The 25,595-nt window shown below is 47.7% G+C and overlaps 2 protein-coding genes across 2 annotated transcripts; both read left to right on the plus strand.

Annotated features, from left to right (window-relative positions):
• The first annotated feature begins 427 nt into the window (after nt 1-427).
• ERICH3 (glutamate rich 3) lies at nt 428-20,887 on the plus strand. The gene is made up of 15 exons (XM_077785529.1): nt 428-506; nt 3,801-3,894; nt 4,496-4,621; nt 5,247-5,315; nt 7,068-7,187; nt 7,813-7,896; nt 9,613-9,834; nt 10,443-10,617; nt 11,430-11,625; nt 13,593-13,882; nt 15,619-15,840; nt 17,612-18,073; nt 18,343-18,489; nt 19,268-20,718; nt 20,795-20,887. Exons 1-15 carry the CDS (start codon nt 487-489, stop codon nt 20,885-20,887), a joined length of 3,771 nt encoding a protein of 1,256 aa, XP_077641655.1. The 5' UTR covers nt 428-486.
• Nucleotides 20,888-20,992: 105 nt separating this feature from the next.
• Nucleotides 20,993-22,967, plus strand: LOC144246749 (uncharacterized). Its single transcript, XM_077785297.1, has 2 exons — nt 20,993-21,402; nt 21,828-22,967. Exons 1-2 carry the CDS (start codon nt 21,019-21,021, stop codon nt 21,897-21,899), a joined length of 456 nt encoding a protein of 151 aa, XP_077641423.1. The 5' UTR covers nt 20,993-21,018; the 3' UTR covers nt 21,900-22,967.
• Nucleotides 22,968-25,595: the final 2,628 nt, after the last annotated feature.

A 25,595-nucleotide genomic window follows, 5' to 3' on the forward strand; every position in this document is an offset into this window, starting at 1 on the left:
ACAGAATGGTGCCAGGCTCTGCTCAGTGGTGCCCAGCGACACGATGAGGAGCAATGGCCATGAACTAAAGCACAAGTTTTACCGCAACCTGAGGAAAAACTTTCCATGGAGGGTGCTGGAGCTCTGAAAGAGCTGCCTGGAGCGGGTGTGGTGTTTCCGTCTCTGGACACATTCCAAATCCAACTGTATGCGTTCCCGTGTCACCTGTTCCAGGTGACCCTGCCTTGGCAGGGGATTGGACTTGTACTCTCCAGAGGTCCCTTCCAACTCCAACAATTGCGGGTTCTGTGATTCCGGGGCGGCAGGCGGAGCACCGGCCCCCTCCCGTCCCTCCCTCTTGCGTGTCTCTCCCTCCCGCGTGTCTCTCCCTCCCTTTCTCCCTTTCTCCCTTCCTCCCGTCCCTCCCTCCGTCTCCTGGCGACGCCCGGGACGCGGCGGCAGCGCCGGTGCGGCAGCAGCGCGGGCCCCGCGGCCGCCGCCGCTGCCATGAGCGCCCCGCAGCCGCGGTGAGTGCGGCGGGGCTGGGGCCGGGGCTGCTCCGGGGCTGCTCCGGGGGGCTGCTCCGAGGGGCTGCTCCGGGGGGCTGCTCCGGGGGGCTGCTCCGGGGCCGCTCCGGGGCTGCTCCGGGGCCGCTCCGGGGCCGCTCCGAGGGGCTGCTCCGGGGCCGCTCCGAGGGGCTGCTCCGGGGCCGCTCCGGGGGGCTGCTCCGGGGCCGCTCCGAGGGGCCGCTCCGGGGGGCCGCTCCGGGGGGCTGCTCCGGGGCCGCTCCGGGGCCGCTCCGGGGCCGCTCCGAGGGGCTGCTCCGAGGGGCCGCTCCGGGGCCGCTCCGGGGGGCTGCTCCGAGGGGCTGCTCCGGGGCCGCTCCGGGGCCGCTCCGGGGGGCTGCTCCGGGGGGCCGCTCCGCGCTGCGGGAATGCTGACAGGCGCGGGCCACCGGTGGCTCCCTGCAGCCCACTGGGGCACAGAGGGGGCTGTGGGTGCCCCGACCTGCCCGGAGGGAGCCCGGGGAGCCTTCCCGGCTGCGGGAGAGCGCCCGGCACCCCCAGGGCTCCCGGTCGGTAAGGGCTGATGGAGTCGTGGAAAATGGGGCTGTCGCTGTAGGTGAGTCCCTAGTTACCTGCCTTCGAACCTGCAGGTTTTGAGTTCAGAGAACCCGGACTTCCCCGAGCTGATGTCACAGACCAACAGTGAGGAACAGAGAATCTCTGCAGGTCTCTATGACAAATTTTGGCACATCCTGGTATAGCGGGCAATGATCTGAGTAAGCAAGCAGTGGTAGAACTTGCTCCTGGGCCACACAAAAAATCAGTAGCAGAACAGTCCTTTGGCTTCCAGCTCCATGCGTGGTTGTGAGGCTTAAGACTTCCTCGGTGGGGGATGGCACACGGGTGCCAGGTAGAGCACAGGCACCATGATCGCCTGTGACTCTGCCAATTAGTAACTGAAGCTTTGGTGCTCTCTCACATAATTTATTTGGTGATAACTGATTTAATTGCACTGTGAAATATTAACTGTGAAGGTTTGTTTTACAAAACGCATAGGATGCCTGCTGTGGCTTTGTCTTGATATCCTTCCAAATGAGTGAGAGTGGTCTTAAAATTTACTGTGGTATGCAGCTCTGGCCCTGAGTGTAGGGCTTTGGGTAAGCTGCCAGCTGAGAACAAATATACTGTAAATAAATAATAGTGTTAATGATCATAGCATCATAGAATTCTAACAACCTCAAATTTAAAATTACTGACCTAAGAGTGATGTTGTCACTGGCTGTGATGCCAGAGAAACAAACATGACACTCATCTTGAGAAGAGCTTCAGACATACTCCAGGAATCTACAGATCAGTCAGTTTGAGTTCTGTGCCAAGAAAATTGTCTGCTATTCTAATAAAACCCCAGCATTTTTAGAGAGAAGAATGAACAGGATAAATGGGCAGAGAAAAAGGAGTCCCAGGAACACACAGAAAAGGGATGTGATTACTGTGTCACACGGTCTGTATAGAGCTGTCTGAGACTAGTGCTTTCCCTTCCCTGTGCTTTTTCCTAACATGAATTTTGTTAGTTCTGCACTTCTGCCTTTTGCAGAGGTTTTAAAGGTAACGTTTGTGTGTGGTTCAATACTGGAACCTTGAAGAAGACAGCTCAGACAAGAACTTGTCTTATCCTTTCGTTGGTACTGGGAGCAGGCTAAACGGGACCAATGGTTGCTTTGCTGGAGTGTTCCTGGCCATCCCCGAGGCACTGGCCCATGCCAGCATTTATAGCCACAGGAATTCCAGGGCTGGAACACGATTCCAGGGCTGCAGCACGGCACAGCCAGACCCTGGTGGGCCTGCTTGCATTCTTTCCAATGATTTAATGGGTGTTGGTTTAGGCCAAACACATTTCCTTATTTCCTCTAATAACCTTTCAAACTCTGAACTTAATTCAATATTTTTGGGGGCCAGCCTGTTCATAATTTAAATGTGAAAATGCATTTCTGAGACTTTGGTGATACAGAAATTGCCACATCACTGTGTTCAGATGGGAGCTGCATTTTAACTAGTTATGTGGTCCAGCATATCTTAGGTGGTAGGAAGTAAATTAAAAGGAGTTGGATTGAGTTTCTCCTCTGCCTCAACATGCAGTTGCCAAGTGATACCATAAATGAATACTTAGCAAAACTGATGGGATCTGGTGGTTTCAAATGCAAACTTTTGATTAAAGAGGTAACATAGAACAGTTGCTGTCCTACCAATGTTTAACCAACAGGCATAAAGGGGTAACCTACATTATTTGTTTAAAATTTAATTTGTTGTTGGCAGCTACCTTTGAGGTTATTGTGAAACCCCATGTAAAATTCCTGTAAATCTATGATCTCTTTATTAAAAAAATTTCTCCTTTCTTTCCTTGAATATGTTTTTGTATGTGGCAGATAAGCCTAGCAATAGACATATAACTGAGTTATCCAGCTGAAAGGGACGTAACAGAGGCACAGTGCATTTAAATCTACAGCCAGAGAAAACGAAGGAGTTCAGTCTCTTGTGTAACTTGAGCCCAGAGGTCAAGCTGAACATATTATGTGACATGTACCTGAGTGTGTAAACTGTACAAATGTGAAAGGATTTAGAGTATTACAAACTGCATCCTAGTGTCACTAACTTCTCTATTTGTCCTGTTTTCCAGAGGGTGAAGTAAGATATTCTTGTGCTAAAAATAGCTGAAAAATATAATTGCTAATTATGAATGATTCAGTTTTTGTGTTCAGCTTTCGTATCTGAGGTTGAGTTTTTTGAAACTTTGGTAACTGTGATGATTGTAGTGAGGCCCAGGTCCAGGTTGCCCAGAGAAGCTGTGGCTGCCCATCCCTGGAAGTGCTCAGGTCAAGCTGGATGGGGCTTGGAGCAACGTGGGCTAGTGGAAGGTGTCCCTGCCACCAGCAGGGCCCCTGGCAGAGTGGCTGGGGAGCTGTGTGTGTGCAGCTGGGCTCCAGCTCCAGGCACACTGCTGTCCTGCCCATGATCAGGAGCTGCTGGTGGAGGAGGCTGTCAGGGCTTGCCTGGTGGTGCCGTGCCGTGTTGGTGGCAGTGCTGTTCCACACTCAGCTCTTGGCCTTAGGTACCAGTCATGTGTTTCTGATAGGAATTTCCAGGAGGCCACAAGATCTTGCTTTTACATAATCTGATGGGCATTTACCTAACCAAATCCAGGATGATTTACTAAGGCAGCATTTCCTGTAGCAAACTATTGGGTAGCTCTGTTTAACTTAGACTGCAATAATTTGTCAGTCAAGGGGATTATAAATATCTCCACTTTTTTTATTGCAGACTTCTTGAAACCTATAACAGTCTTACAGACAAACACCTGGTTGGATATTTCAGCAATGCCAGGATAAGACGACATCTTCAGAAATCTGGACTGGTGAGACTGAAAAGTTTCCCTCAATTCTACATTCAATTCAAAATGTTTTTATGCATTTGTTCCCATATTTCCTTTTGCTCATTTGAATTTCCCTCTGCAAAGTATTTCAGTTTGCAGATATACAACATCATATTGATTCACTCATGGTTTTTACACTGTGAAATTTAAGCATCTTTGACTTGTTTGGATAGTTTCAGTGCTATTTTTTCAGAGGTGTTTAATGGAAAACTGAAGGATTTAGTAAAGGTGAATATACTGAACATTTTGTTAAAAACCATGGTGCTCTCCTAGGTGTGACTCTTTTGCACAGGCAGGTGCAATAGGACAGCAAGTGTTTAATCCTTTCCACCCCTTTGGGCAGTGCCCTGTGAAGGGTAAGGCTGAGCCCTAGGTTATTAGAAATGTGGCTGCTGCTCCTTCCATTTGGCTGCTGGAATTTGTGAGGTCAAAGATAATACAGTGCTGGAAGGTTCCAGCACCATGGCAGGGACAGAGGTGGAAAAAAAATAGGAGGAAGTGATCTTCTGGGAAATTGTACTGTTTGAAAACATACTTTATTTCATCTTCTCCTTTTCGGTAACATTACATTTGTGTATGGCAGATCTCAAGGAGTGGAAGAATAATACCTGAGAAGGAATACCGTCTCAATGCTATGAGAAGGGACCACCAGACATACGTCCGGGAGTGCTTGGCTGATGCCTTATTTCATAAGGTCCTTGACACAGAGGTATGCCCTTACTGAGGATGTGTGAGCCTTCTCAGGTGTTTCCTCACTGACAGCCAGGGGCTGCTAATTGTACTGGACTGCTTTCCATGTGTGCCCTCGTGCTCCCCTGGAAGGCTCTTTCCTGCTGGGAAAAAGGGCAGACTTTGTGCATGAGGCTCCCCACATGAAACCTCCATGGGCCTCTCAGTGTCCAACCATGCCATTGTGAGAGCAGGCACTGTCCTGGCTTCCTTATTGCTTTTTGACAACTCTCAGATTATGAGATGATATTCACAGGGCTAGTTTGCTTAAAAAAATTCTGATAAAAACAAACCAGTTTGAACATATTTATATATATATATTGTCTGAGTACAAAATCTGGGCACATTCCTGTGGGATATCAGGAAGGGAGTTGGTTCCTACAACTTTACCAACTTTACCGGTGCTCAGTTGTTCCCTTGGCTGTGTGAATATATGCAGGTGAAATGCACATAGATTCAAGCCACAGTAGTTTTATTACAGGGGTCAATGACCATAGTGGCCAGGGATAAGGCATGGGACGAGCAGGACAGAAGCAAGAGTTCTTGCACACACTGACATCTCATAATGGCCAGTAATGGGATTTTTCTTCCCCTTATATTGATAGCATCGTCATCAGCTGGGGATAAAAGGGAGACTTGATTATTCTGCGAGGAAAGAGACGCAGCCAGTCAAGGTAAGGCTTCAGCACTGCTGATGGGACCTGGCAGTTTTGCCTGTGTGGAGTAATAACCATGAACCTGACTGGTGGTTCATTGAGACAAGTGCTCTGTCTCTGACATGGAAAAGTACAAGAAACAGGCAAGTAGAGGATGATCCTGCCCCAGTTACATCTCCTTCATCCTTTGTCCAGAAGTTCAGGAGCTTCCATTTATGCATTTAATTTCTTCTGAATCTAGTTATTCTTCTACTTCTGCAGTGTTCTTGGTTGGGTGATTTAATCATTAATGGCATGAAATGGTACCTCCTTGCATTTCTGTGTAGGTGTAAATGTATCTGCTTTCTGATATATCTGCTTGATGTCCATTGTTCTCGGTATGATAAAAGTTATTAAATGTTCTCTTTTCTCAAGGCATCTGTGGTTTTGCACACGTCTTCACATTCCTTCTCAGTTTTCCAAGCTGGAGGTCCTCAGTCTGAATTTTTCTTACCTGAACCATGCCAGGCTTCTCATTAGTGTTGCTATTTTTTTACCTTTTCTTGTTCTACTCTTTCTGTTTTGAAATTGGGAACCATAACAGAATTAATAATTCAAGACACATTCTCCTCTCAGTAATTCTAGACTTCTCTGCTTTTGACTGCTGATGAGCACTGAGCTCATGTGTTTGTTTGTTTGCCTCTCCACAGGATTTGGGCAGAACTAGCATGTAAGAAATCAAAGAGGTTTTAGGAATCTTCATTTAGGTGTCATGTAGGTTGAACTTGATTCTCTACTTAGAGTAATGAAAATCCCATAGAAGTCAATGGTTCTTCTCCCCATGCAATCACCTGAATTCATATGGGAAAAGTCATCCTCATTTTGGCAGAGACATGCTCAGAAATTATTTCTGTGTTAGGAACCTGAATGCCTTGAGAAGAGTGCCTTGAGAAGGTGGCTGCTTCATTGAGCAGTTGGTAAACAATGTCAGGTCTGTTAAACTGTAAATAATACATCTATAAGCAAGTCATGGGGTAAAGAGAGGAGGAGATTTTCCTGAAAGACAGTGGTCACTATGGAAATTGTAAAGGTGTCATTTGCTGAAGGAACTCCTGTGGTAGGAAGTCACCCCATGGAATCAGCAATTCTGGCACCCTATCAAGGGATCCTGGGCTTGAATAATTTTGGAACGTAAACCAGAACTGCTTCCTTCAGAAAGACACCTACAGACACCTGATCTGTGTGTGCTGTGCTGCCATGCTGGGATGCAGGAGCCTGGCTGGAGCCAGTGGTGTAATTTAATTCTCACCTCATCTGTTCAGTGAATTAATCTGAGTCGCTCGTCTGAAAGGAAAGGAGAAAGGCAGATGGCTGAGCAAAGGAGGGTGAGAGACAGAGCTGTCTGTTTTCAGTGGGGCAGGCATCCCAGCATTGGGTTGGTGAGAAGAGAAGGTGGGGAGAAGCTGCAGTCACAGCAGGGAAGTGGCAGATGCACTCAAATTTAAAAAAGAAAGATTCTTTCAAACAAACCAAGAATTGTGAGATACACAGAAACAGACATGAATAGAATGTAGTGGGTCAGCAGCTGGAGAGAGCTGCAGGAAAATGAATCAGGTGGGAACAAGTCTTTTGCTTGTCGCTCACATTCTCCCGTGATCTCCTCTTTTTCCTTAACTAGCTGTTCCATTGGGTCCAGGCCAGCTGATTGTCACAGCTGAAAGAGATGTAAGGAGACAGACATCACTGTTTTTGGAATTGGTGCCTCAGAGACATAAATTCCTTTTCTTTCAGATGGACCAAGTAAAGGGAGAAGTCACGCATACGTACTCCCCGCATCCGCCAGTCGCTCCAAGGAACCACCATGCGCGCTGTCCTTTAGTGTCTGGAGAGCGGACCGGCCGCTCACAACGGGTGGGTTCAGCAGCTTCTCCATGGGCTACCATGGAAGCACAGACAGCTGAGAGTGTGCCCTTGGACCTTAGTTCACAGCACTCACTGTCTGGATCATTCTGGATTAGGGCCTCGCCCTTGATCGCTTGAGGCTGATTTCCTGATTGTGTTGAAAAGGAATCTCCAGAAGCTAGTGTTTCAGGAATGGCACATCAGAACCAGGAAAATCCCCAAAACCTTTTCTGTCTGATAAATCTGCTTCAGCGTTTCCTTTTTAGCTGCCTCATGACTTCAGGCAGGCCAGTATCAGTGTGTTGAGCATTGTCAGTGGACACAGGGGCTATATACAAGGTTACACATGTTGTAAAGCCCTGAAAATGGTGGGGGTCTTTTAGAAAACAGAGTTGAAAGAATGAATTCAGACTGGAGCTCATTTCAGAAGGTTGTGGTCTAGGAGCTCTGACTTTTGCTCTTTGTTAACAGCAAAGAAGGAATGTTAAGAAACTCTTGAAATATAATGGTACTAAAGCCTGAAGTCAAAGGTCAAGTACCTAGATCAGTTTCAACTGGTTCTCTGTATAAATAATGATAACTGATGCAGATTGAAGAGAAACTTTTGAATCCTGATGACCTTCTTTTCATATAGAGGACACCTAGACTTGGAGTTGATGATGGTGGTGGACATTATTCTTATTATCACCGAATCAAGGATCCTGCCTACTGTAAGGTGGTGAGTTAACCTCAGTTAAACAGTGCTGTTGTTAGCATTTTAACTTGGTATTCTGAACGGTATGCAAGGAAAACATGAAATAAAACAGCCAGAAAAAGCCGAATATTTAACAAAAATAGGTACTTTTTTGTTGTGCATTCTCTCTGGGTGCACGTGCTGAAGTCCATAGCACACAGCTACAGTTTCTTTGAGTTCATAGTGTTTGATCCAAGGCTGTGTGGTGATGAGACAGCAGCAAACCTTCTATTTATGGTCAAGAGTTGTTTTGAATAGTCCGTTAGAGGTGCCTAAAGGGGTCTGGCTCTTTGGAGGCAGACTAGAAAATGTCATGTCCTATAGGTACCTGAAATCATTCAACACTTCCGGATATCTTCATCAGTGCTATTATTTTTCTTTGTGGCACTGCAATGCACTGAGATTTTGTCATTGTTTTCTTCTCCTTTTGTAGAGTTCCTGGTGACCAAATACAAAGCAGCCCTCTTGCCCCCAGCCCCTTCTTGGCTGGGCTGCAGCAGGGTCTCTACCAAAGGCTTCCAAACAGAAGTGCCATGCACTGAAACATTATCAGCAGTTTGCCTGTGGGGTGAGGTTGTACTGTACTTCATTCTGAAAAGAATATCACTTTAGGGACAGTTTTATAATATTGTTTAAGTACTGTGGTTCCCAGAACTGTATACAACAAGGAACATCCCTTTCAAATGACATCAACTTCTATTTAAACTGTCCTTTTTCACTTCCACTCAATTTTCAAGACACTGTCTTACTGGTCTAATGCCCAGTTCTTGATCACAGTAAGGAAAAATGTGGCGACTTACCTTTTATAGTATAAAATCTTTCTGCATACAAAATTTTCTCCCTCTAGATTTTCTCTTATGTAGAGAGAGAGGCAGAACCTGGTTGACTCCAGGAACTTCAGAATATTTTCAGTTGCAAGTCCTACAAGTTGTCGTTGTCACCTACAAAGTAACAAAAAATTCCTTTTTTTGATTATTCCTTCTACTAAATCATACTAGTGGGCTTAGAGAATGAGAGTCAAATATGGTCTTGATATGTTTGCAGTTACTTTCAAGTGATATTTGGACTTGTGTTCTGTTCTAGAAAAACATAATGTAATTGGTTTTGTGATAAGCATTCTGTGGGGTGAGAGGGCTTTGGAGTGGGTCTGTGATCTGCTACCACTGGCTGGCAGACATAGTGTGAATAGCTCTCTTCTGTGTTTGCTGTGCATCAGCATGGTCATGATTCTCCACGAATTTGCTGGTTGGACCTCTTTACGTCTACTCAAATTACAGGTGATTAAATAGTTTATTTAGTGCTCATAACTGATGAAATAGCTAAATCAGATGTAAGTTCTGAGAACATGATGCAGAACTCAGAGCCACAGCATGCAGCATTCACAGAACTTGTTCTCTGGTAATGTCTTACTCCAACGGGCTGTGGTCCATTTTATTCTGCAAGAGCACTAAGTCTCTATTCAGATGAGGAAGCAGCATTTTGAAGTACATCTTATATAACTGGTGCCACATGATGCTTTTGTTGGACAACTGGCTGCAAGGGAGCAGCAGAGCTGCAGGTCTGTACAGGGTTCTGTCTGAGATGAGATTTTGGTGGTGCTGGAGCCAGGGCTTGGTCCATATGCTGGAGCCATGTCCAGCTCCATATGCTTGGGAGCTGGTTTTGCAAAGGCTGTGTCACTTCATTAAAATGTTTTTCCAGGGGGAGAGGAGTGAGTTACAGTTTAGGAACACAATGGACTGCATGGCTGGTGTGTCACCATATCAGCTCCCTGTCATCAAGCGTCGTGGTCATTCTGTGGTGCCAGTGCCACCACCCCGCCCGCATGTAGGGGACAGGTGTATCCCTGGAATCAGGCGTGGGCTGCCTGTAGAGAGATGGTTTCATCCCACCACTGGATTCAATGAACAGTTTTTGATCAATGTAAGTAGTCTCTGTCCATGTACAGGTGTATTACATTCCTCACTGGTGTGTTTGCTTAATGCTGAAAGATGTGCATACCTAGTTTGTATAAAGAAAATGTATAACTATTAAAATATATAATTGCTATGCATGTCTCTGTAAATGAAAACTTTTGGTGCTTTTCATCAGTTGGGGAGAAAAAAGGTGCTGAACAACAGCCTAGATCAACAGTTATTCAAAGCCTTCCACTTCAGTCAATCTGATTTTGTCTCTGGCACTAGAATCTCAGGGATTTGTGAAATGCCTTGAGTCTATGAACACTACATCAGTTACACTGTCTCCAGCCAGTTTTAACTCCTGTAAATAAAGTTGTAGGAACCCAGGACTGGGAGGGATGATATGAGTCATTAAACCTGGTCCCTGCAATTTGGGGCTATTCAATGCATTGGCTTTTAGTTGGAAATATATCCCAGACCCTCTGCATGTTACAAACACTTCCCAATTCAATCAGCTCAGCAGTCATTATCGAAGCCCAGAAGTCTCAAGTGTGTGCTGCGCAGATGTGAGCTTTGTTTCTGCCTTTGTGGGAGCTGGGAGCTGAAGGCATTTCTGTGCATTTTCTGCTGCAGAATACCAATGGGTTCCCCAAGTCCCCATTATGCAGCAACGCCCTCGTCACCATGATCTACCTAGGAAAGAGTAAGCACGTGTCTCTTCGTGACTGGAAGGATGAAATCAAAGTCTATCAGCAGTACTGTGGAACAGAAAACATTTGTGTCTATAAAGGCGACCTGTTAGAAGGAGGTAAGGATGGAGTCAGAGAGTTCATATTGATTGTCTTTTTGCTCAGACTTTGCCCTGACATCAGAATGATTACAGCTCAGTTTGGTCAAGATATATGCATCCATGGATATTTGTACATCTACCTCCATGGCCAGCTCCATATGCTCAGGAGCTGGTTTTGCAAAGGCTGTGTCGCTTCATTAAAATGTTTTTCCATTAAAATTTTTTCTGGATCTGCTGTCCCATGATTGAAAGTGAGGTTACAGTTACTTTTGCGACGATGGTAGAAGATTATAGAGAATTGATTTAACAAAATACTTGTGGCTTATGGTAATTTTCTGTATAGATAGAGGTTAATAGAGCAGTTGTAGCAATAGACTGTCCTTAAAAAGGGGTTATCTGAGTTGCTAAAATACATCAGTGAACGTTGTTTCTTATTCCAGAAGGAAAAGTACACAGTGGGAACGTGGTTCCCATCTGTTTTTGTGTGAGTGCAATTCCATCACAGTAGTAAAAGATGAATTGTGTTCTGGGAAACTGAACACAGGAAACGGCTGAGAGGCTCTGGCCTTTGTCCTGCTGTAGCAGTGAGTGACCAGACTGACAGTGTGACACTTAGCCTAGCTGTCCCTTAGGATTCTGGGGCTGGCAAGAGCCAGGGCTGTGTGTGTGGAGGGGTAGAGTTTAACCAACTGTTGACCAGACCTGAGAACCCCAGTGCCTGTCCACAGAGGGCTGGGTACCGTGGTGATGCAGTTAAAGCACAGCAGTTGCTACAGGCTGACAGTGAAGCATAATGTTTTTCTTTGAACCCTTTATTTCTGTGATTGCAGACACCTTCCAGTTCATCTCCAAGAGGTACCTCGGTTTCCCGTTCAGCCTCACCTTTTTCCTCAACGGGCTCCAAGTTGACAGGCTGAGCTGTTGCTGTGAGTACAGAGGCTTTCAGTGCAAGAGGCCTTCCCAGCTGCGACGCAAAAACACCTACTTCAGGGTGCTCCATGTGGCAGGAGCACCTCCCTGCTACAGGTATGGAGAACGTGCTCTTTCACAAGGACCTGGTTCTGAGAGTTTCTGACTCGTTTCTCTTCCTTCATCTCTCTGACTGCACACAGCTCTGTCAATCCTGCTCTGTTCCTCAGTGCCCCATGGGAGGTGCAGGAGGGAGGTCCCCTGGCAGGGTCTCACATCCAAGGGTGCCAGCACAGCCAGTTCCCGTGGCTCCTCAGCCTCTCTGTGGTGTGTGCACAGCGTGGGGACAGTGCTTGTGTTGGACATGGGCCAGTGGCTCTGGAAGTGGGGACCTGTGCCACCCGCGTGGCTGTGGCCACAGCAGCAGTGGAATAAAGACTGAGCATGCCGCTTGGTCAGCAGTGGTTTCCAGAGGCTTTTTTTGTGATAATTGATTTTTAAACAGCTCTACTTCTGAAGTGAAAATCTGTTGTAATAGTCCCAGCTTCAGAATAAGGCAGCACTGAATATTTGCCATGATTCAGAAACCAAATCTCTGCAGAAAGGTCTTGGTTAAATCTCAGTGCTGTGACCAGCAAATGTGACCAGCTGTGATTCAGCTAAGAGGCTTTAATTTTCATAAAATCTTCCTTTTCTGGAATTCTTAGTTCAGGCCATGCAAGTAAACTTATGATCATGTGGATAATTTAAAATCTTTTATGTTATTTTAATAAATAATTTCTAAAAGAGCAGCAAGCAGTTGGAACAAGAGACTTTCCACAGAGGTGTACTCTGTTCCTTCAGATAAGGACTGAATTCTAAGGAAAAAAATTGCTAGTTTATTGTATCATAGTTTTTGCTCCAGTCTAACAGTGAACATGATTTATCTTCATATTATGTTCATTGCATGTTCAAAGGAGTGAAAAGCATCTGAATTCAGAATGGCTATAGATTTTAGGAAATGCTCCAATCTCAGTTTTTTGTGATTTCTATAAAGATTTGAAGTGAATTTTCAGAATTTAATATAGTATCCAGAAATTTGATTAATTAATTCCTAACTTACTCCCCCTTTCTGTCCCCCTTTCTGTCCCCCTTTCCCTCTTACTCTTAGTGATGTCTCTCTTTTCCTGCCTCTCATCAATCCAGCTGACCTTATGTGATGACTAAAAATAATCTCCATTAACCTGATTTTCCCCATAAATTACAACTATTTTCACACCTCTTCAGGCCAAGTGCCCTTGGGTTTGTTTTATGTTTTATGACATACATTGAATGCCCACTCTGGTTCCCAGTAAAAGTCCCAGTTGATTTTCCCTGGTGGGTCAAGGCTTTGGCTCACAACGAGGTGATGCTGCAATGATTTCTGTACCATGCTGTAAGCCTTGGTCTGAGAGCTTTCTGCTGGCCAAGGCCCAGCATGTCTGTACAGCTCCTGACTGTAAGAGAGAGAGAGAGCATATCACTCCATTTTATACAAGAGGGGCAGTCTCAACAACTCATTCAAAATGCTTTGTTTTCCATGTTTGGGTTTCTTTTAAGTAGGTATACAGAACAGAAACAGAAAATTACTAAATTTCAACCTTGTTCTTCCCCCACAGTTCTTAGACCCAGCAGATAAATTCAGAAACGCCCAGTCTTACCCACAAACCCTCAGTTATCACACTACTGGGAGTTACAGCAGAGTCTGGATCCAGAACATGTCTGACTCGGAGCTTGTCTGCCTTTTCGGTGGTTCTGTCTTCACAGCCAATGCTTGGTGCAGCCTCAAACTAATGGGCACTTGTAATAATTTTGGTTCTGTTTGTATGTCAGTTGTCACCTGTTAGTGTGGGCAGCATTACTGTCCTTCAAGGAAGAACTGCATCTGTGTTAGGGGAGCTCTCAGGGGTTTCAGGGTGCTTCTCCTTGTGAATCACTGTGGTGGTGCAGAGGCAGATGGACGCTTGGTTTCCCTGCTAATAACACGCTGAACTCACTATGTCTGCTGCTCTCCACTGTTCAAAGGAAGAAAAATGTAGTACTTCCCAAGCTGTGTTATTTTACAGGTGCTTTCTTGCGATGGGTCTGGACAAAAAGCTGTTCCCTCCCAAGAGGAAGAGTAGGTACTACAAGAGGCAGCATATGTGTCCCTGTTCTCCCTACTGTGCACACAGCCAGCCGTGTGACAACAGCATGGTACAGAAAGCAATGACAGATTCAGTGTCAGTCACCATACCGAGTCATGAAGTAAGTGTGGAAACTACTGAGGAAATATTGGACAATGAAGAGGAGTCCAGCGAAGAAGAAATGGAGGAGCAGTTTACTCCTGAAGACAGTCAGGACACCAGTGAAAATGGTATAGTATTCCAAACAGGAGCAGGGGATGAGAAATGGGAGGGGATGGTTCTGGAGAAGGTATGGGATTGTGGACCTCCAGCTTTAACTTGGGCATGAGAAATGTGGTGATGTCTGTTTCTGGGTCACAGAATTAGAGGGGCTCTTCTCACCCATGCAACAGGATGAGGTGGTTTTCAAGAGCCAAGAAAGTGAGTGAGGAAGGGTGGTGAGGCAATGACAGAGGTTCCCCAGAGCAGCTGTGCTTGCCCCATCCATGGAAGCATTCAAGTCCATGTTGGACAGGGCTTGGAGCAACCTGGGATAGTGGCAGGTGTACTCAGCTGTGGGAGAGGTGTTGAGCTCAGTCTCTGCCTTTACTTTCTCCTTATCATAATCTTCTTTGGAGGCAATCACATTCACAGGGAGACTTTAATTCCCACTTCCTATTCCTATTTTCGCTTTCACAGTTCTGCACTGTTGCTGGTCATCTGACAATCGTTAGTCCCTCTGGATGTGTGTTTGGGATTAATGAAGCCTTTTTCCTTAAGGAGGAACTGCCCTTCTGACAGAGACCTCACTACCAACATTGCAATTGGAATCTCAATTGATATTTAATACAGAAAAATAAATCTTCTGCCCTTAGTTCTCGTTGTCTTGGTAATTGTTTGTTTGCCTTAATGGTTCTGCATCAGGAGCTCTTCATTTCTGTCCTTGGTGTTCTGTCAGTTCAGTATGCTAAAAGCCCTGATGGAAGGAAAGGAGGGCAGCAATAAAATCTGCAGCGTGAGGAATGATGGCCACAAGGGACAGCTGGTGTGGCAGCAGTGCCAGCTGGCCTGCGTGGTGCAGGTGTGTTCCCCGCGTGCAGGGAGCCCGCGGCAGCAGGGCACTGTCTGGATTTGAGGTGGGAATCCCCAACATCCCTGTGCTGGTGCCTGGGATGTGCCCAGCACAGCTTTGGGGGGAAGGGGAGTCTTCTCTACTGCGTCTGCATGAAGAAGGTCTCCACCTCCAGAGCCAGCAAGGTGCTGTGAAGGGCCGAGCCTCGAGGATCCGTGTGGATCCCGTCCAGCTCAGTTTGCTCTGTCATCTGTCAGATGTCACAGCTTTCAGGCTGGTGCCTGGCTGAATTCCAGAATGTGGATATAAGAGCGGTAATTCTGTGCAGGCTTTGTTTGTCCTGGGTTTTCCCCTGGGCCCTGGAAGAACACGTTAGAGCAGTGTGATAACAGAGTGCCTCTGCAGTGCCCTTTGGCTGGAGTTCATTAAATTTGTTGCGTTTATAAGACACTTCTTTGTTACTTAGCCATGTCAATATACACTTACTGTGTTTTGCGCTATAATAAATTACCTTTCTCCAGCTTTCTCAATTGCTTGTAATTTTTTTCATCACAACCAGTTTTTCTCCTGTAATGAGACTCATATTTAATTTCTGAGTTATCCCAGCTCGACATTTTTCTAGTACTTTCCATGTCTGGTAATCTTGTTTTTATTTTTGTTTTTCTACATTTTTGCTACTCAGTGAAGAACACAATGCTTTTTTATGATAATATGCTCTTACAATTCCCATCTGTGGTCTTAGATTCTCTCATGGCTTTAAAAAGACAGCAAATTCAAGGGCAAAAGGAGATTAATGATGTTAATTAATATAAACTCAGAATGTTAACACTGTCTCAGTGTTTCTATCTGCTTAAAAAGAACTTTTAAAACTGTGAATTCTGTTTTCTGTCTCACAGTACAATTCTTCTATTTTAGAATATGAAGAAGATTTTGAAGCATATGAAGTTAATGAAGAGGGACAGACTGGTGATCAAATGAATGGAATGTCAGAGTCATCCTCAGATGATAAAAACCATAATTTAGACTATGGAAAGGAGAGTGAAACCTCATCTCAGAAGGCACTGCATGCCTCTGACAGTGAGAAAGATGAAAGTGATGGACATTCTGATGACAAGGACTCTGAAGATGATCGACAAGGTTAGTTTTGTTCATAACGAGGCTTGGAGAAGCTGACCTGATGCTTGTTTTACAGTTTGCATGTGTCCAGTGTGTATGTATAGTCTGCATAGGAAAACCTATGCCCTTCCTACTGAAAAGCTAAAAGACAGCTGTTTTATCTGCTGATAAGTGTGCCACTGAAGTGCAGGCAGCCCCTGGCAGTGAGATGGGCCTTTGCTGAGCTTTCAAGCGCCAAGATGGAGATGGAGCCAGGCAGCAGGCTGGCTCTCAGAACCCTGGCAGGCCAGCCCTCCGTGTCAGCAGGCACTCACAGGTGGGAATCTGTGACCCCTTACACCTTCTGAGGGGTCCGAGGAAACCTGACAGGCCACCCTGGGTTTTAAAACTGCTGTCTTTAGTGGCCCTGAATATGGCCCAAATTTAGCTGGCTGTGCCAGAGATCTGGAAATAGTTAGATGGTCTGGAAGGAAAGGCAATGGTGCTGTGCAGGGCTGGGAGTTGGACGTGATCTTCATGGGCCCCCTCCAGCTCAGCTGATTCTGTGGTTCTGTGATTCTGTGGTTCTGTCTGTAGAGGAACCCATTTGGTTTTCCCGTGATGGAGCAGTGGGTGGGTATCGTAGCAGGGGTGGGTACTCTGAGTGGGTATCGTAGCAGGGGTCCCCATAGCAGGGTAATAATTAGCATCGACTCCATGATTGCAGAAGGCTGATCAATAGCTTTATTGAACTATACTATACTACTATACTATATTACTGTCCTGTTAAGAAACACTCATTGCTCTCGCAGACAGTCCGATACAGACTGACCAGATTTGTTAATTGAAATCTAAACACCATCACCATGGACTAATTAGGAAATCACCTTTTGGTAAACAAATCTTTATAACACATTCCACATATACACAACAACAGGTGCAACAAGTGAAGATAAGAATTGTTTCTCATTCTTTGCTCTGAACTTTCTCACAGCTTCTCACATCTTCCCAGGAAAATCCTGGGAAAGCTATCTCTCTCTCTGTTCAAAGTAATCTTGTGATTACTACAAGTGGGAATCTTTAAACTGGGGCTGTAAGGTTTATTGGTGCAATATCTTTTTCAGAACATGCACTTCTGCATGGATTATAGTTCTGACACTTTTATTTTCTCGGCCTGACTGAATTTTTTGGTCTTGAGTTAGACCAATCTCTTCTTGAACCCATGTAGGTTGTGAGCAGCAGCAAGGCTGTGCAGCAGTCAGCTCTGCTGTTCAGCTCACTGTTAGATGAAAGATTACAGCCTTTTTTCTTCTCAGATTTTCCATTTATGAATTTGATATGATGATATCTGTATATTTTTTAGAGGAGACAGTGAACTTCATCTCCAGTACAACCTGAAGGGTTTACACATGATTTTGGAGATCTTTCTAATATTCAATGAGTTAACAGAAGGGCACTGAGGGATTGTTGCCTTGGTTGATGTCTTTTATCAAATGAAGCTCAAGAGTCTGTGCTAAACCCTGTCTGAGCCATATTTAGAGGTGCATTTTGAGGTGGATTTCTGTGTGATTGATATAATTATTCTGATTTATTTTCATTATCAGATAAAAAGCCTGCATGTTAAATGGCTTTAATTTTAATACTTATACATCTGGGCAATGTTCTTCTATTTACACTTACTGGAATTTTGTCACCATATCCTCAGATGCTATAATTCAGAAAATGCTATTGGATGGGACTATGTCTCTTTGTGAGTCCCCAGTGAATGCAGAGGTTAAGTGACAAGTACTAAATTAAAGTTTGCTCTTTTCAGAGAGGAGGCCTGCAGACTCTCTCTCATCCATGAGAACTCAGTGCAGCACTGACTCTCATGCTGAAATGATGGCAGACAATGTGAATGGCAAAGAGGATTGCAATATCAAAAGTACATCTGATAATGCAGGACATGCACACTATGGAAATGAGAATGGGGAGAAGAAACTACTCAGAGCAGAGGAAAATCAGGAGAATTCTGTGCTGGAAAAGAAAGGGATAGATAAAGCAGAAAAGACAAAACCAGAAGACCTAACAGCAAGGGAAGATACTGGAATTTTTCATGAAAACATAATGGCAATGCAGCATCAAAATCCTGAGGTTAACGGGGAATTCAAACAGACTGGGTCAGGAGAAAGTAACATGAATGATGAGGAGAAATGTCCTCCAGTGCCTTGGGAAAGCAGGGTATTGAACATGGAGGATGGCAACGAGGAGGCTCCTTGGAGTGAGGAAGGAGGTGGTGAGTACAGTCCCTCTGCACAGTTCTGCAGCCTGTGCTGCTGCATTTGCCTTGTGCTCATTTGGGGAGTTGCTGGAGCTGCTGTGAGCTCAGTATCCACTCAGAACATTAACACTGGCTCAGTGTTTCTCTGCTATTGTTTCAAGTGTGAGGATTTGTCCAAAAATGAATTTTAGAACCATTTTAAAGCTGAGATGGCTGAATGGCTTCTACTCCCCTTTTGCTCTTTAATGGTTTCTCTTTCTTGCTTCCTGTTTTCTTTGTGATAGTTTTTGAAGATTACAAACCAGTCCAGAAGGAAATAGCAAAAGCAACTGGAAATGATCATCCTGTGAATTCTGACCCTGAGCCTGGTGATTTATGTGCCAATGAGGAAGAAAAGAATGCAGCAAATACAGAGCGTGGTGCCAGTGGAGGTAAGATTGGTTGTCAGTCAGGGACAAGGATTAAGTTACTCCCCTGAAGTCTTTTAACAGAAGTGTTGGCCCTTTCCCTTTCCTTTGGATATCAAAGTCTCCTTGTGCTTTTTTTCTTTCCTAACTTGTAAAAAATCAGGTGACAACTAGCTGGCATCTGTAGTCATTTATAATTAATGCTTTTTTGGCCATTAAATGGCTCTAGGAGAAGAATCCAGAACATGAAAAAACTGTGAATCAGGAAATAGCTGTGGAAAGCAGGAATGTAGTGAGGTTCCATGTGCTTTCTGCTAGTGTGCAGCCTCCTTGGGAAATGCCTTGGTTCCCAGGGGCAGGAATTAACCTTGTATTATTCCCCGGTGTAATTACAGAATCCACAGGAAGCTGAATGCTCTTTGTCATTTCTGTGCATATTTCACATGAGCAATTTGTTAGCTATTCCTGACTTTCTGAGTGTCAGTGTCAAGCTTATAGGTGTTGCACACACACACACGAGCTCCCTGCAGGTAGGAAGGGAGGCAGGGCAGGCAGGACAAGCATGACTGGCCTTACATCAACAGTTTTAGTTAAATTCTTTATGCCAGATGCCAGAGCAGCAGTACTAAAGACAAAGCCAGGGCGCAGGGATGCGATGAGAAGCATCACAGCAAGTTCTCTCCAGGTGCCCAGGCTGATGTCCCTCATTGCTGAGCAGAAATGCTCCTTTAGCACTAACCCTGTGAAGCATGTAACACTGACACGGTGCTGAGTAAACCAACACTTGGTTATTTCCCGGTAGCACCAGCTGGAAGTTTCCTGGCAGAAGGGAGGAGAAGCCCTGATGTGCAGGAGGCAGCAGGACAGGCGGTGCGAGAAGGGGCGGTGACAGGGCCGGGACAAGCCCTGGAGCAGGATGCTGCTGCTGAAGGAGATGCTGGCAGTGGAGAGCCTGCAGGAGAAGCTGCACAGGCGGGGGATTCGCTGCCCCAGGCAGGCGCGGGAGCTGCGCTGGAGGAATCCGCACCTGGGGAAGGCGCCGTGGCAGAGGAACATCCCAAAGGAAAGGGAACAAGGGAGGCAGTGCAGCTGGGCACAGAGGTGTCACCCGGGGAGCAGGAGGTGCTGGTGGAGCGGATGGAGAGAGAGGTGGCACTGGGAAAGCCAGCAGCTCGGGGAGAGCGGCCAGCTGGGGCACTGCCAGGATGGGAGGCAGACAGAGCCGTGCCCCAGGGACAGGAGGGGGCTGGCGGGACCGCTGAGGAGGAGGCTGCAGAGGAAGGCCTGAAAGCAGCAGGGCCGCCAGCAGAGGAGGAGGTGGGTGAGCCAGAGTCCGAGGCAGGGGAGTCCCTGGGGCAGGGAGGGTATGCAGGGAAGGACACGATGGTGGGTGCTGTGTCAGAGGGAGAGGAGGCTGTGGAGGATGCTGATGTGGCAGCAGATGGGAATGCCAGAGCTGTCGGCCCTGAAGGAGAAAAGGCTGTTGAAGAAGACATTTCTGAAGGGAAGGAGGCTATGGGGAAGCCTGGGGCTCTCTGGGAAGCACTAGGTGATATGGAAACAGGAGAAGCAATGTCTGGAGAGGAAGGGTTTGTAGAGCCAAGTGAGTTTTCCCAGCTGAAAGTGTCAGGGGAAGAGTGGATGGAGGTGAGGAAAGCTGACACAGGAGCAGTAGCACTTGAGAGTGCTCAGGCTCTCCAGAAAGTGGAGCACACGATGGAAGAGTCTGTGGAGCCTGACAAGGGTCCTGTACTGGAAGTGGCACCTGGGTTAGGGGCACTGGGGGGTGCTCGGGAGGGTCCTGTCACTGAAGGGTCATCAAGGGTGGAGGAGACGCCGGCAGCAGCGCAGGAGGAGGAGGGTCCAGCAGAAACCCGTCTGAGGAGTAGAAACCCGTCTGAGGGCAGCAAAGCAGAGACTGAGAGATCAGTGGAAGGAAAACCCGAAGGAGAGGTGGTGGGAGGGTCTGCAGGGGCGGCCGGAGCGGGCTCGGGGGATGAAGAGGAGGCCACAGACGGAGCAGGAGGTTCAGAGGAGCCGGCAGCTGGGACAGAGGGGTGGCTGAGGTGTGCACCAGTGGGCGGGAAGGGGAGGGCTCCCGGGGAGGGGGCGGTGGGCGAGGCGGCGCTGCCGCCGCCGGGGCTGTGCGGGGGCCGGCCCGGGGAGCCCGGGCTGGTGGCCATCGCGGTGCTGGGTGGGCAGGCCGGGCGAGGAGCCCTGCCCGGGGGGCGGGCAGTGCCCGGGGCTGGCGGGGTGGGCACGGGGGCGGTGGCGCAGGAGGGGGTGGCAGGAGCAGTGCAGGGGGCACAGAGCGGGACAGGGGCGGCAGCGGCAGAGGAGGTGTCAGCCACGGGGACGGCGGCGGTCGGGGAGTCCGGGGAAGGGCTGGCCGAGGCACCTGCGGCTGGCGGGCGAGCGGTGAAGCGGGAGGCAGCAGCAGGGTGCGGGGGACCGGGAGCGATGCCGGCGGGAGCCGAGGGCCGGCGGGAGGCGGAGCGGGAGCCGGGCGCGGTGCGGGTCGGGTCCCCACGGCGCCGAGCGGCGCCGGGAGCGATGCCGCGGGCACGGCCGGCTGCAGAGGCCGCCCCGGGCAGCCCTGCCCGTGGGGACGGGCCGGCGGCACCGAGGGGCAGAGGAGGGTCCGCAGGAGGCGAGGGGCTGTGCCTGGACACCCAGCCACAGCTGGCAGCTCCAGAGACAGGGGCAGCGCGGGGCAGGGACGGGCAGGAGCAGGAGATAGAGCAGGCAGCAGTGAAAGCCGAGGGGGAACAGCCGGGTCCCTGTGAAAACACGAGCGAGGGCGAGGTGGCGGATGTCTCGGCGAGTGCAGGGACCGCTGCGGGAACCGGGGAGCCGAGGAAGGACAGTCCCGTCGGAGGGAGCCCAGGGCTCCCGGCAGGCGCTGCCGTGGGCGAGAGGAGCCGCAGCTCCCGTCAGGTGAGTCCTGCGTGGGTCACTGCCCCCAGCCGTCCCCAGGCTGATTCCTGTCGGGGACAGGGGATGCACCATCTCGCCCCATTCCTTATCCATTCCTTAAATGTCTGCTGATGGTAGCTGGGTCAGGGGATGATAAATCCTTTTGGGTGGCGGCTTCTGCATTGTTTCCTATTCCCAAAATCCCGTGCAAATAAATCGCTTTGCTGTGGCACTGATTCTCACAGCCCCTCCTCTCTCCCTCCCCTCCGGCCGTGCAGATCAGCTCCCTCTACCCAGCATGTCGCAGTTCTGGTGGCATCGGGTGAGCCCTGGGAGCACTCGGCTTCCCTGTTACTCTGGCCTTTCCTCGTAGGAGATGTCACCGCAGTACCTCAGTAGGGCCGAGTTCAGCACGTTTTCTGTGATGTTTGGTCATTGTTTTCTAGGACAGTGCAAACCCAGACCCGCTCATCATGTCCTCAGAACAGCCTCAGTATGGGGAAGAAACTCTGCTCTGAGCTTATTCTGCAGCTCCTCAGTGTTGTGTCCTGCAACATACACTCAGCTGGCCGTGGGTTTGTGCCGGTTGGGATGTCACTCCTCTCTTCACCCTGTGAGCACCACAGCCACCTGTCACGTTTCACTGGAGCAGACCCTCAGCATGCAGCGCACAACTGAAGCAAGCCTGTGTTTGCCAGCCCAGGAAACAGCATTCCTTTGCAAGGATGAAGACAGTAATCACAAGGATTGTTCCACAGCTGTCTGGCTTGTTTTTCTTGAAAACCAGAGAAATAGTGGACTGACTGAACTTCCCCTCCTCCCCTAGGCACCACCTGCAGGCAGGGCTTTTATCCTGGGGTCTTCCCTGTCCCGTGCTAGGGGAGGGGAGCCCTCCTGCATGTGCAGTGCCCCCTGTGCCAGGAGGTGTGGGGGGGGCTTCCCTCCCCTTGGGCATCCAGGCTTGGTGCTGGCCACGCTTCAAGGCATTCTCAGCATGTGGAAATGTTGCTGAAAGTTGTTAAATCAGAACAATTCTAGCAAGTATTTGTAAATGCATAAAGCCTGGCATTCTGCTTTTGCTGGAGTCACTCAGGAGTGGTGCATGGAGCCTCAGTGAGGCTGCCAGGAGGGAGGTCAGTTTAGAGTTGTCTCAGCCTGGTGCTGGCTGTCCATCTCTGCTGCCCAAGCCTCTTGTCAGCTCTGCTGCACCTCTGCAACACTGGGACCCCCAGGACCCTTTAGGGCTGGGCACCTGGGGCTGGGTGTGCAGCAACCCCGAGGCACTCTAAGCTTGGTGGGTGCAGCAGACTCAGCCCCACACAGTGGGGAACTGTAACTGGAAAAGACACTGAAATGAGCAGGATTTTGAGTGGATTGGTGCTGTGAGTAACTTCAGGTCAATATACGTGGAACTGGAAACTCAAACGTGATCAAGTGGTTGCTGTGTGTTTGCTGCTAGAGACGTTCCTGTACTGAAGATGGTTGTATTTCTGTGTTCAGTCTGGACGTGTCTCAGAGTTTGTGTTTTCTGTGTCCATACCCATGCCTACATGTTCACTCAGGCCTATTAAATACCTGTACCAGTCTGTGCAGCTTTTTAACTGTAGGAATAACCCCTGCCAGTGCAGCAGAGCCTGAGCTTTGGTGTCTGTCCCTGCTTGCCAGTGGGCTGACTGATGCTGGGCTGTTTGTGCCACTCTTGTGCAGGTGCCCTGCTAAACTCATGCCCAGGGCTGCAGGCATGGCCACACCTGGGCGTTCGGACACGTGAGTGGCAATTCCAGGGTTACAAGTGAGCAGAGACAGAGGGATGCAGGGATTTGCCTCTGCAGAGATTCTCTGGGAGCTGCTCTGGGGCTGCAGGAGACCCAGGGCATCAGAGAGAGCCTTGATGAACAGAGCAGTGTGACTTTAAGGAACTGGAAAACTGATAGATCATTATTTAACAGTCTTGAAAAAATTATCAGTGACCTTATGTGTATGGTTGTAACAGCTGAGGGAAAGAATCCTGTGGTTAGGAACACATATATGGACTTCCAAAACATTAGTGTCCCTGTCATTTGAGGAGGCAGAAGTTTGGTAATAAGCAAAGCCATGGAAATGGGTAATTGTGTAGGTTTGGAAAAGCTTCCCATGGTCCTTTCTGCTCTCCTATATGGTGCTAATTAGTAATTAACTTCAAAGTGAAAAGTAGGTTGCACTTGGGGAAAAACAAGATGTGCAGCAAAAGGGAAAAAAAGACTAATTATTAAAGTGAGCATATGTAAGCAAAGCAAACTATCCAACAGTGTAGCCACTGGCAAAACTCATTCTTGGCTCATCAGGAAGGCTTTTTTAACTCCCTGAAGTGTCAAGTATTTTCAGTTGCCTGTCATTGGCTTCTGATGGTTGTGCCTCAGATGTTCCTCAAACAGCTGGAACATGGTGACATTCCACAGCTGAGAAGATACATTTCATCAGTTCAAAACCATGCCAGCTGTGCACTGCAGACACAGGATGGGAGAAATTTAAAGTCTATCTCCTGGAACTGGGCACCAAGCCTGGCATTGCTGGCAGATATGTGGAATAGTGACTCATGGACACCACCAAGGATGCTGGGTGTGGACAGCATGGGCAGCTCATCCATCTGTCTGAAACAAGGGCTGCAAGGTGAGTTTCCTGGCTGGGAGTTGCCTGAGTGGTTTTGTGGCTCAGCTGTACAAAGCAGAGTGGACCAACCTCAGCCTGCCCATTGGGGCTGAGCCTCTGAGGCAGCCCTTCAGTCCTGGCTTTGCTGTCCTGTGCCATGCTGGGGAATGTTGGGGCCTGCTGCAGGAATGCTGGGCTCACTTCTGGCTGCTGTCCAAACCCTTCTCTGGATGGACGCCAGATTGTTTTTATCTAGATCACCTATTGTGGATATGTTAAACAATTTAAAATATCACTACAGCTGCCAGGCACTGGCAGGTCTCCAAAGCAGGGTAAGAATCCTCTTAGCATCTTGTTCTTGGTAAATAACTTGGTATGCTGGGGCTTTTCTGGGAACAGCACAGGCTACTTGCACTCTCACAAACTGCTTTGGAACATGTTCTACTCATTTACATTTTTCAGAGTTTTTGTTTGCTTCACTAAGTGTTCACTCCTATGAAACACGTTTTCCCCCTGAGCCTGACTTTCTTCTATAGAGAGCAATTAACTAAGACATTGTATCCTTCAAGGAACTGGTAATTTTAATTAGTATTAAAATTAGTTGCCAGGACTTGTCTTTATAAAGAGCTTTTAAGCTAAAAAAGTTTGGATTTGATATTTTTTGTTGTTTCCATGTGTTCGCTTCTGACATGTTCTGAGAGGGTGCTCAGGGATGACAGCAGCAGCTCAGGTATCAGTGAGTATACAAAGGTATTAATGCACATGAAGTCTGCTTCCTTGCTCCACTTTTGTTTCTGTAATCCAGTTTAGTTTCTGGTTTTCAGGCCCAGTCACTGAATGCAGAGTCACTACATGGTTACTTTAAGCAAGGGAAAAAGATAGAATGCAGAGATATTTGTAAGAAAAAAAATCCTGTTGAAAAAGAATCAGTGCTGGAACTGATTTTCAGATATGACAACGGATCCTTTTTGTACCAGTGGTGTTTCTGGCCAATGCAAAGACCAAGGAATGAGACCTAATCTCTATCCACTCTTTTTCATCAGCCTATTCCCTGCCTGTGCTTCTATAGCTCAGTCATGTGGAGCAGATCATCACCTGACCAATTAGAGTCAGGTAGACAATGTTCATCAGCATCCCAGATGCAGCTTCTCCCTCCTGCTCTGCCCCTCTTCCCTCACAGCATGCAAACTGCCAACCTTGCTTGTACTCCTAGAAAAAATAGAACAGATTTCCTCCAGTTGTAGACAAATTGGATGCTTTTTTTGTTGTGGTTTGCTGGAGCTTTATAGTTCCTCTTGTTCAGCCCCTTCCATAGAAATCTTGTGACTTCTTGGGCGAGGAGATTGCAGGAGACCCAGGAGGGTCCTCGTGAGCCCCATTCCAGGCTTTCCTGTGTGTTTATTCTGAGATTTCTATTGTCCCAGCAGCTGCTGGTGTAAATGGAACAGCATCTGAGACATGAGCCCAGTGGAGCAGTGGGCAGTGCTGGGAGAGCTGTGACTGAGCTGGAACAGTTTATCCCCATTCAACCTTTCAGCAGGTGAAACAGAACAAAGGGAAAATAACCTCTATGCTTTACTTAGTGA

The sequence above is a fragment of the Lonchura striata genome, chromosome 9 (genome assembly GCF_046129695.1).
Source record: "Lonchura striata isolate bLonStr1 chromosome 9, bLonStr1.mat, whole genome shotgun sequence".
Classification (NCBI taxonomy): domain Eukaryota; kingdom Metazoa; phylum Chordata; class Aves; order Passeriformes; family Estrildidae; genus Lonchura; species Lonchura striata.

Coding starts and splice junctions, on each gene's coding strand:
- LOC144246749 (XM_077785297.1), top strand. CDS start 21,019: ATGCCGCGGGCACGGCCGGCTGCAGAGGCCGCCCCGGGCAGCCCTGCC. Junction 21,403..21,827: donor GGAGCCGCAGCTCCCGTCAG/GTGAGTCCTGCG, acceptor ATTGTTTTCTAG/GACAGTGCAAACCCAGACCC.
- ERICH3 (XM_077785529.1), top strand. CDS start 487: ATGAGCGCCCCGCAGCCGCG. Junction 10,618..11,429: donor AGGCGACCTGTTAGAAGGAG/GTAAGGATGGAG, acceptor CTGTGATTGCAG/ACACCTTCCAGTTCATCTCC. Junction 11,626..13,592: donor GGAGCACCTCCCTGCTACAG/GTATGGAGAACG, acceptor GTTATTTTACAG/GTGCTTTCTTGCGATGGGTC.